This window comes from Pungitius pungitius, chromosome 3, assembly GCF_949316345.1.
Source record: "Pungitius pungitius chromosome 3, fPunPun2.1, whole genome shotgun sequence".
Lineage (NCBI taxonomy): Eukaryota > Metazoa > Chordata > Actinopteri > Perciformes > Gasterosteidae > Pungitius > Pungitius pungitius.
The window spans coordinates 19855197-19866532 of NC_084902.1; the positions used below are offsets into that span (position 1 = coordinate 19855197).

The 11336-nt window shown below is 44.4% G+C and overlaps 1 protein-coding gene across 2 annotated transcripts in view; it reads left to right on the forward strand.

Annotated features, from left to right (window-relative positions):
* wsb1 (WD repeat and SOCS box containing 1) overlaps positions 1–10822 on the forward strand; it is a 12595-nt gene extending 1773 nt beyond the window's left edge. The window contains exons 2-10 of one of the 2 annotated variants that reach the window (XM_037473231.2): positions 133–301; positions 3056–3339; positions 3476–3607; positions 4370–4470; positions 6784–6956; positions 7429–7542; positions 7650–7714; positions 8943–9050; positions 9198–10822. In XM_037473231.2, the coding sequence (XP_037329128.2) occupies positions 133–301; positions 3056–3339; positions 3476–3607; positions 4370–4470; positions 6784–6956; positions 7429–7542; positions 7650–7714; positions 8943–9050; positions 9198–9286 (1235 nt within the window). In that variant the 3' untranslated portion in view covers positions 9287–10822. The remainder of the gene's footprint in view (positions 1–132; positions 302–3055; positions 3340–3475; positions 3608–4369; positions 4471–6783; positions 6957–7428; positions 7543–7649; positions 7715–8942; positions 9051–9197) is intronic. The other variant, XM_037473222.2, reaches the window with a different exon arrangement.
* The last annotated feature ends 514 nt before the right edge of the window (positions 10823–11336 follow it).

An 11336-nucleotide genomic window follows, 5' to 3' on the forward strand; every position in this document is an offset into this window, starting at 1 on the left:
TGCCTTAGTGACAAAAACCCTCTCATTTCTGTGTGTGAAGAGGTTACAGCAGGATGAAAGGGCAGAGGGCCTGTTGCTAAGCCACCATTTTGGATGGGTGTAGCTAAAGTAACTGTCACTGTTGTTTTTTAGGTAAAGCAAAGTTCATCGGGGAACTCCTGGTGCCTGTTGCTCCCTTTGACCAGAAGTCTGGGCGTGAGGCGTGGACAGTAGCGTTTGCACCCAACGGTTCCTACTTCGCTTGGTCACAGGGGCATCGCATTGTGAGGCTCATTCCCTGGGCGAAATGTTTAAGAAACTTGTAAGTATATTTTGAAATTTTCTAATAGGAATTTAATGAAGCAGCCATGGTTTAACAAAGAGGCCAGTAAACTTTACTATCCCAAGAGACATTTCGCCCTATTTTCCACCAAATGTCTAGAGTTGCAAAAGGTATATAAAGCTGCTTATCACCGCTTATGAAGTTGTATATGTTATATTATATACATCTACAAACTATTTTGTTTTATAACCAGCTCAAAAGAGATGACAGGAGAGACGCAGTGCAAAGGTAATATAAAAATATATTTATTTTAGTAAAGTAACAAAACAAGGTACAAGCAAATATGAGGTGTGTACGTCCGTAGTTTCAGTCATGTCAGTGTGGGTGAGTTGATCATGTAGGTGGAGTGTTGTTAAGTGAACATAAATTAAACGCCAAGAGAACCCAACAAAGATGCGGACGCTGGCCACAGATACCAGCGAACTCCCGGCAGCCACTATGCGCTTTTATACAGCTAGAACACTCCCAGCTGCTCCCAATCAGGTTGATGGAATCACCTCGGAGAAACAGACAATGACGTCACATACATGAAACTTGTACAACTAATACTAATAAAAATAAGCAACTTAACCGAAAAACAACCAAATTACCCCAAAAATGAAAAAATGTAAAAAGGAAAGAAAAACGACCTTCACCCTGCCCATGTCCTGCTTCCTTCCCACCTGTCCTCAGCAACCCTGTTACCTGAGAAGCAATTTAAGACAACAGGCACAGCAGGAACAAGTCACAAGCAGCATGAAATGGCATCAAATGTACAGCTACCTTTTTTGACTCTGAAATCCCAATTTAAGGTAAAGGAGCATGTGACAACGCATCTGCAATAACATTATCGGCCCCTTTGATATACCGGATATCACAATCATATCCCTGCAGAAACAGCCCATCTCATCAACCTCGCAACGAACGAAGAAAAGTCAGGATTATGATCCATACAAACAAGTGCTGCACCTCCTCCCACCAGACCCAAAAATCGCTGCAGCTCTTTTTTTGTGGTGGGCTGTGGAAACTTTTCGATGGCCCTAACCTTAACCTGGACTTGTAGAACAACACTACAGAGAATTCTGCACATTTTATTGCTATCTATCCTGTTACTACATGACAAACTCTTATGAACATGCAACTTGTTTTTTACTGAGTTTATGAGGTCAGTAAAGGTTTCAGGTTGTGAAGAGGTTAATCCTGTCCTAGCTACCTACCGGTATGGGTGGACCATGTGAGGGTGGCTGTGATTGGAAGAAAGAGGGAGGTGGAATGTTATCATGTGATCAATAAATCATTATTATTATTTCTTCAGTGACAGTATTACCTAAACAATAAGAGTGGTTCCCCTTTAAAGATTGCCCACTGTGCAAGCAAATGTTCCAGAGCTGGTTTCCCACCCGTGGCCTAAAAAAACAAACAAATCATCATTTATAAAACTGCTTTTATTGGTAGCGACCTCATAGTACAGTGTCGAGCTCCGAATCCCAACTACTCTTGCTTTCTTAATGTCAGCCAGACAAAAGAAATTGAATCTAACAGATTATTCTGTTTGTGTTGTGGATTATTACTTATCTAATAAAAGTAGTGTAAAGATGGCAGCTAAAATGACTGGCACAGTATTTTCACTCCAGGTCCCTCAATGCAGCATAGTAAAAAGACATGGGTCATCCTTCTCTCAAACTCAATAAGCTTATCACTGGAACTTTGGAAACCAACAAATTCCCCCTGAGATTAATAGGAAGAACTGGATTACCTTTTTATCTTTGACAGTGACCACAAATGGATAAAGCATATACTTTTGGTGGGGATATTTCACAGTTGTGGTAGAACACTTTTAGAGAATCAGAAAACATATTTTTTGGGGAGTTTTTCCTGTGCCGATGTGAGGGTTTCGGGACAGAGGATGTTGCATGTGTACAGACTGTAAAGCCCTCTGAGGCAAATTTGTAATTTGCGATTTTGGGCTATACAAAATAAAATGAATTGAATTGAATTGAATTGAAAACAAAATCAGCTAGAGTTCTTGTGTTCACTGAGCTGCCATATCAAGGATTTGATCAAATAAAAGAAGCCACTGATAGATAATACAGTCAAACCTTCAGTTACACTACATGAAGTTAAGGCATAAACATAATTTTAGTCACATTTGTCTCCATTTGTAATGTTGGAATGACCAAGTGCTAATAGAACAATCTGTATACTATACCCTCAGTTTCAGATAAAAAAAATAGAACCCACACTGAGAGGTGCTCCTCACTGCCAAGGACATGTGGCTTGTATTATCAGCTCCCTTTCTGCGAAACATGATCCTTTTAATCAGCGCCTTGTGACTCTCAGAGACACACACACCATGTTAACTAATGTATTGAAACACACCTGAATCCTCACAGCATTTTAACATGACCATTGATGTGCTGCCATGAAGACATACCTTTCACTGGTATGTATTAAATTCAAAATTATTATTCAACAGCCTGAACATGGAGGAGGAAAATTGGGAAACAAGGTAGCTGCGCTTCGTTCTCCATTAAAAACTTCAATCGACGCAAGTTTAATCAAACAGATTTAGGCATATTTGACCCTTTTGGTAAGCGGTTTTAAGTTTACAGGTTTAATATTACAACCAGAGGGGGGGTTGGGACAAACGCACATCTAACATGTAGAGATAAAGTATTTTATCTTGCTTTGTGAGCGTGGCTCTGCTGCCTGTTGACCTCTTCTTTGTATCTCCTCCACTCTCGGCTGCTGTAGCTCGATAGGGCACGGTGGGGAGGCCACCAATGCCTTGAGCCCTCGGCACTTGTCACGTCAGAACAGCCGCGATGGCCAGATGATCCCCGAAGCCGACGAGCCCCGCGAACACACCATCGACTGCGGTGACGTCGTCTGGGGCTTGGCCTTTGGCTCCTCGGTGCCAGAGAAGCAGAGCCGCTGCGTTAACATTGAGTGGCACCGCTTCAAGTTCGGCCAGGACCAGCTGCTCCTGGCAACGGGCCTGAGCAATGGTCGCATCAAGATCTGGGATGTTTACACTGGTAAATTTCCCTCTTCAACATTATTATTTGAATTTCACACTATGTAATACCATTTAGAGTAGGCAAAAGAGAGGCACAAAACTCTCTGGAGGAAGCTGTCATTTTATTGATTGTCTGATTTGGTGGCTTGATGCAGGAAGACTTTTGCTGAATCTGATGGACCACACTGATATAGTGAGAGACCTGACGTTTGCTCCTGATGGCAGTCTGATGCTGGTCTCTGCATCCAGAGATAAGACCCTCCGTGTGTGGGACCTCAAAGATGATGGTATGTTAATGAGCCTTTTATAATCCAAAGTTTCATTGTACCGTCCTTTCCATTTTCTTTCCTACTTTTGATTCAGAGGTCGATCTGCTTTTTCTTTCTCCAACTCAGAGCTGTCTTTTATTCATTTTGGTGGATATGCAAATAGTCATACAGTGGCCCACAGGCACTATGAGAGTCCTTGACCTACAAAAAGCAATCACACATTCATACCTTCACAGTTTATGTGCGTAGGGCCATGAACCCATGCATAACATTTGTGGTGGAAACATAACCCTCCATTCCAATCAGTTGAACATGCTGCATATTCTTAGTTTCATGTTGATTGACAATCTTATCTCAACTGGAGGTTCTTTGACTCATTGTCAACAAATCCAACAAATGGATGTTAAACCCTACTACTTCTCTTTGAGTTATGTTTTATAAAACTGACCAGCACTCTGGTTCTGTCCCTTTTTAAAACATGAGCATGCTATACAAACTGTTTATAGACTAACATGGTGTGGTTTGGGACTTTTCTCAAAAATGTTTGGCAAAAAGATGAATACAGATCCTACCCGGCCTCATCCTTGTTTGTACTACACAAACCGCAAAAATGTATAGGGCTCAAATAGTTTTTAGACTTTTTAGGCGTATCTAACTCCCTTCTCTCTCACTGTGTTTCCTGTCTGGCTCTGAGGATCTAAAGAAAATGTTAACATGAGTTTGCGTTGAGAGTAGAGCACATGCAGTACGTCAGCTGAGATCATGCTGTGTGTCCTGTAGGTAACATGGTGAAGGTTCTGCGGGGCCATCAGAACTGGGTGTACTGCAGCGCCTTCTCCCCCGACTCTTCCATCCTGTGCTCAGTGGGCGCTGGCAAAGCAGTACGTATAAAAGTTCATTTTTTCTTTCTCTAATTGTGAGATCGTCTTTTGCTCAATTGTTTGTGATAGTAATGCTCAATCGCTTTAATAAAAAGAAAACACTTCATGTTTTCCCTACCCTTCCACCGTGCTCTGTGTCATGATACGCTGTTCCACCTGCATCCACATTCAGTTTGGTTTAGTTTGCAGTGGACAAAACAAGCTTTAGTGTTCTGAAGTGTGCATGCAGAGCAGACAACAGTTTTCACTTTAGCTGTAAAGCTCAAATAATCTAGTTTGGTCATTTCATTCAGATATTGATGTATGATGGAATAGGAGACAAACCAAAACTGAATCACAGCCTGAACACTGATGCATCTTTAAAAAAAACATTCTGTAAACCTTGCATATTTAAGAGTCAGACAAGAAAAAAACGTGTCCTTAGGAACGTACCATCGTTGAACATGTTGAACTGACCATCCATGTATCTGCGGCCATTAGTTCAGCTTATCCCCAATGTTCCATCTGAACACAGTTGTAATGTAGACATGGAGGAAGCTTTGTTAGGCTGTGTGTGTCCCTACAGTGTGTGTCTTGCTCTCCCTGTCACAGGTGGTGGCAGAGCTCAGTGTGTGATTGGTTTTGAAGGGAGCGCCGCGCTGACATTTTGAGCAGCCGGTGTAAATCGGGACGCAAAGTGTGCAATGCCCAAAGGCCTGGCCAGGGGCAGCCTGGCACCAGCCTGTACGTAGGTGCTGCTTTGTGTCTGTCTACCTCTGCTGTTCGCAGTTCCATATTTAAACTGACCAAAGGTGCAATGTGTGGGGTCTGTATCTGTGAAATGATCCGACAGCAAATCGGGTCCAGGGGCTGGTCCTGGGTCAGTCCGTGAGCTGGAGTAGCCCCTTGGTGTTATGAAGACATGCAGTGTCAACGAACCGTTCCAGCCCTGTCTAGTGACACTGTAAACACACACACACATGGTTAGAATAAACTCAAGTTATATTGGCCAACTCTGAGTATCAGAAGTTTCTTAGTAATTTGATGTTATTTAAATAACTTCATCTCCAATTGAGATTGTACAAACCCACTAGTATAACCCCTGACCGTGTGACTAGATGTTACACATTGCACCTTTTCAAAGTGGTTATGTAATCCCGCCGCGACCCCCCCCCCCTCCCTCATATCTCAAGCACACTACCCCCTTTTTATAGAGCTCCGCCGACTGCGTGCACAATTTAGCTTCTCTTTTGTGACCAGGATTTCTGTTGCTGTCAGTATAGTATGTTTTTCTAGTAGAATACAGTGTAGCATGGTAATGGTGCTATTATAAAAAATGTAGCAGTGTAACAGTTTAACTCCCCTGTTGACGTAGAATACTTTAGCTAATAAATATAATTATTTTTTATGTCTTTGCAGAGCACTAGTATTCTAAAAATACCCGCTGTAGCCTTAAAAGCGTCGACAAATTGGCCACTTATGTTCCATGTTTCCATCTACAGTTCTACTCTGGATGTTTCTCTAAAAAGAATTTAACTGTTTCTGCTGTCGGCAGCAACTCTGGAACAATGAGTTATACTTTTTTACTCCATTTTGAAAACTATAAAATGTGCCAACTAGCTAGTACAGAGAGAAGGAAACCAGCTCAAGAAATTGAACCATCAACTTTTCACTATAATGTAAATCATAACCGGATTAGTTCACATTTAATACTTCAGATTGTTACCGTGGCTGACTGTTACGTTTTTAAAGTGTGTGTGTGCGTGTGCGTGTGTGTGTGTGTGTGTGTGTGTGCGCGCTTCTTTTGTCATGTTTCTTTTACCAGAGGTATCAATCCTTTGGCCATAAAATATTCTTTTCTCTTGCAGTATCTGTCTCTCTTCGTAGGCTTCTACCGGAGCTGCGAGCCTATTGTAAACACAGTGAACTAAATCTCTGAAAGGGGAAACCAGTGGAGTAACTTTATGTTACCTTAAGTTTCTACTTGTTTTATTTGCTCTCTTGCCTAGAACCTTTTTGTTGAAATAATATAACATCTTTAAATCCAAATATATACTTTGTTAAATGATGTTTACATTTGATGCTATCGTAGTTTAATCCTGTGATATAAAGATGCTAACCATTGTAGACATAGCATTTGATGGGTCTGGTTAAAGGTTACAGATCATAACAGTGACACTGAGCATAACTATTTGTCTTTAATTTGCTGTTTCTTATTTGACTTTCAAATATTTTCTGTGCATATCGTAGTTTAACATTTACGTTTAACATAGCACATCTATTCTCTGTCCAAGTCATTCCATTGGCTATAACCGGCCTCTCCTCACGTTGCAGGTGTTCCTATGGAACATGGATAAGTTGACCTTGATGCGGAAGCTGGAGGGGCACCACAATGACGTGGTGTCTTGTGAGTTCTCACCAGATGGGGCTCTGTTGGCCACCGCCTCTTATGACACCCGGGTCATTGTATGGGACCCCCACAAGGGCACTGTCCTGCTGGAACTCGGGTAAGACAATAGCACACAATATACAATAGATTTTGATGCATTGTACATAATATTCAAGATTTTGGCCCGTCCGTCGACCCAAATGTTTCTAGTTGCCATTGATTGTGGAAGTGTTATATTTCAGGAAAATAGGGTTTTTTCACATTGTCTGAAGCCGTCTTCCCTCATGCTATCTTCAGTGAATGGAGTTTGTGGAACGCAAGTAGTTAAAGTCAGTGAAGTTCGTCAGTAATGTCAATTACACAGCAATATCTAAGTAAATCTCTGTTAGCGTTAGCTACTCGTCCTACAAGTGAGACAAGTGAGTTTAAACTAGATCAAATGGGACTAACTGCACCTGAGAGTACTGAGGCAATATCTGTATTAGTCATTCAAAGGTCTTATCCACCAACTTTACCATTTGAAAGTAGTGACTAGTCCTTTTTAACTGGGGATCTCTGCTGTGTATCCTCATCCTTTCATCTTTTTCCAGCCATCTCTTTCCTCGTCCATCACCCATTTTTGCTGGAGGGGCAAATGACCGCTGGGTCCGCTCTGTGAGCTTCTCTCCTGATGGCCGCCACATCGCCAGCATTACGGACGACCGGTACGGCACTGCATCATTTGTCATTCTTAACTTGCCCTGTTTTAATACTCAACACGCAACGCAGCAATTTAGTGCTAGGTTTACACGGCTTTGTTGAATTATTGTAGGGATGGGATCCATAATTCTGGGAATGCATATCTCTCAACAGAGGTGACATCCAGCCAAAGACAAGGTTTGTAACCAATCAGATGTAGAGATACCATTGTCTGCCCCCCTTACGGACCTAGTTTTATATTTCAGACAAGTGAGTTTGAACATCATGAAATAAAATATATCTGCTGGGCATCTGGCTAAAAAAAGTTGAACTAATCTTTTCTATCTATTTTTTTTCTATTTTTTTTTTTATGGATTCAACTTGAATGTACCACCTCTCCAATCTTCTCTCTTTTGTGTTCCCCGGCCCATATTCTAAGATCTTAGCTATATCAGTGTTACCCAGTAGATTACAAAACGCACTGTTTACAACTAAGTGTTCAAATTCAGAATGTGAAGTGAGACATTCCAGTTAGACACACCCGCAAGCTGGTTTGAGGACATCGAAGGCGACAGAAAAGATTCCCTGTTTTTAAACCTAGCTGACAGTCATGAGTCTTAATGGGACTAGAGAGCACAGAGCTATTGTATGCTTCTGAGTCACATGCCTGTCACAAGATAGCCATTAATCACCACTGGCTGGCCCAGAGCTGTACTACTGACAGAAAATATGTAGAAAAGAAGCTCTGCAAAATGGAGGTTATAAAAACAAAGCAACGCCACGCATTTCAGGGTTACCACTGCCAGGAAAAAGGCGTTTCTCGTTCATAGGAAGATTTATTGCCGGCAGCTTGCCAATATACTGCTTGCCAGATAGTCCACGAAGAAGAATGAAATTATCAAAAATAAAACTGTACCAAAACCAGCTTTGATGCATTTATTAGACTGTGCATCCAGAAGAGGGTAAACTCAAACAACTTGTGTAGACAAGCAATAGGCTTGTGTCTATTGTTGCTTGAAAAACTTTGTGGCTAATGTTAATCTGGACATGGCATGAAATGCAGAGAGAAAGAACTTATTTTTGGTGCAGTTAAAAAATGCAAGTCATTTTTGAAGCTATACGCTCCAGAGCATGTATACAGAAAAGGGTGTTTAGAGCCCTGCCGTTTTGAACTATGAAGATGAAACGAACTTGAACACAACATTCATGTCGTGATCCATTAATAATAAGGGGATGAGTCACTAGTATAATTAATTGTTGATTAATCACACTTCTTCACAACTACACAGGACAGCAATGTTCTGCTCATAAGGAGTGGGGGATGGGAGTAGGTTTTAGTCCATCCTGTCCTTTTCACTAAGGCACAGGTGGGCCAGTGTTCTGCCGGAAGATTGGTCTCTGACAGCAGTGTTGTGCCTCTGCTCAGGCTGGTTCGTTTCTGGAGCATCGAGGAGAGGGCTCCTCAGGCCATCGGCTCCCTTTCCAGCGGCCTCTGCTGTGCCTTCTCTGCCGAAGGAAGTGTCCTTGCTGCTGGGTAAGTCTTTAGAACTCTTACAGATCCACTCAGTCACACGTCATTGACTTGTGTCTTTATGAGGACACAAACCCACCATGTGCATCATCATCAGCTATTTTTAGTTTTAGTGTGGAAAGTGACGTTCCTTTTGTGGTTCTGTTCTAGGACTCGTGATGGTAGTGTGCACTTCTGGGAGTGTCCTCGCAGTGTGGCCAGTCTGCAGCACATTTGTAGGATGTCGCTGCGCCGTGTGATGACCACCCAGGAGGTGGAGACCCTGGCTATTCCTATCCCACTCCATGACTTCCTGACCTACAAAGTCATCTAAACCCCTCACACGCACACATGCACATACATACACAGACACGCACACACACATACAGCACCTGCTGACCCAAGCGCACCTACCGCAGCAGCATGCTGGGAAACCAATGAATTATTTTCAGAAAATCAATCCTGTTTATTTTCCATTGATCTTTGCTGAACAAACAAGATTAATCTGACCAGGAGGAAGAGTTGTACTGAACCCCCCCCCCCCCCTCAGATCCCCTCCACAGCAGGATGTTGTGTTGTTTGGTAAATATTTATTTTTGTACGTACTAAGTAAATGTGTTGGACAGATAATTATCACACTAGGCCTTTTGCAGGGGCTTCAGGAACTGTTCAGCTTCTCCTCTTGCTGCAGCTCTCCACCAAGTTCAGTTAACCCTTCATTTGGCTAGCTCTTAGTGTCAGGTTTGTTGTTAGCCAGTGGGTAAGTCATAGGGAGGAATGCCGTGGGGGGTCTGAAGACCTGAGTGATCTGGACGGCCAATACTTGGCCCTGTGAACTACAAACAGGATGTGTTGTATCTAAACGGCTTTCAAGCTAGCGCCACAATCCAGAGGCCAAAGTGATGCATCAAACAGGCAGATATTAGGTCATTGCACAGGTATTTGTATCAGCATATGTGATAGTAGTCAAATTACAGTGATGCCAAAGATTTATTTTTTTTGTCCACCGGGGAGTAGGGAAGTTTTTTTTTTTATTGTATAATGTCCTCTTACTACATTTCTTGGTTGTAGTTAATATAAAACTCATTTGAGGGAGCTGTTGCATCATTGTTTTGTTTTTTCAAGCTTTCAAATATCAATATATACGTTATGATCTGCCATTATACTTCAGTATTGTTCCGGAGACTTATCACATTTTGGATTTGTTTTGGAGCATTATAGAGCGCTTGTCACGGTTTGGGTCTGCTCTGTCTTATTTTGTAGTTTTCATGTCTCTGGTGTTCCTGGGTAACTTCACTTCCTGCCTTGTCCTGTCTTCCCTTGTGATTGTCTGCCGTGCCTGATCGTTTCCACCTGTGTTCAATCACCTGCACCTCCCTTGAGTATTTAAGCCCTGTGAGTCTCTTGTCTTGTGTGGCGTCATTACATGTCGACCGTTCATGTGTCACGTAAGTCAGGTTTGTGTTTTCAAGTCCAGGTCCCTGTTTTGTTTGTTTGTTGGTTTTGTTTTCTTACGCCACGACGACGCCGGAGCCGCACAGCTCGGCGCCCCACGCCACGACGACGCCGGAGCCGCACAGCTCCAAGACCCACGCCCCCAGCTCCAAGACCCACGCCCCCAGCTCCAAGACCCACGCCCCCAGCTCCAAGACCCACGCCCGTTCCGGCCCCCAGACTCCAGTCTCCGCCCGTTCCGGCCCCCAGACTCCAGTCTCCGCCCGTTCCGGCCCCCAGACTCCAGTCTCCGCCCGTTCCGGCCCCCAGACTCCAGTCTCCGCCCGTTCCGGCCCCCAGACTCCAGTCTCCGCCCGTTCCGGCCCCCAGACTCCAGTCTCCGCCCGTTCCGGCCCCCAGACTCCAGTCTCCGCCCGTTCCGGCCCCCAGACTCCAGTCTCCGCCCGTTCCGGCCCCCAGACTCCAGTCTCCGCCCGTTCCGGCCCCCAGACTCCAGTCTCCGCCCGTTCCGGCCCCCAGACTCCAGTCTCCGCCCGTTCCGGCCCCCAGACTCCAGTCTCCGCCCGTTCCGGCCCCAGACTCCAGTCTCCGCCCCCGTCCCCACGGCCCCCGACCATGACCCCTCCAGGCCCGTCCCCACGGCCCCCGACCATGACCCCTCCAGGCCCGTCCCCACGGCCCCCGACCATGACCCCTCCAGCCCCGTCCCCACGGCCCCCGACCATGACCCCTCCAGCCCCGTCCCCACGGCCCCCGACCATGACCCCTCCAGCCCCGTCCCCACGGCCCCCGACCATGACCCCTCCCTCCCACCCTCTTGGGACCGCCTGGAAGTCGGTCCTTGAAGGGGGGGTG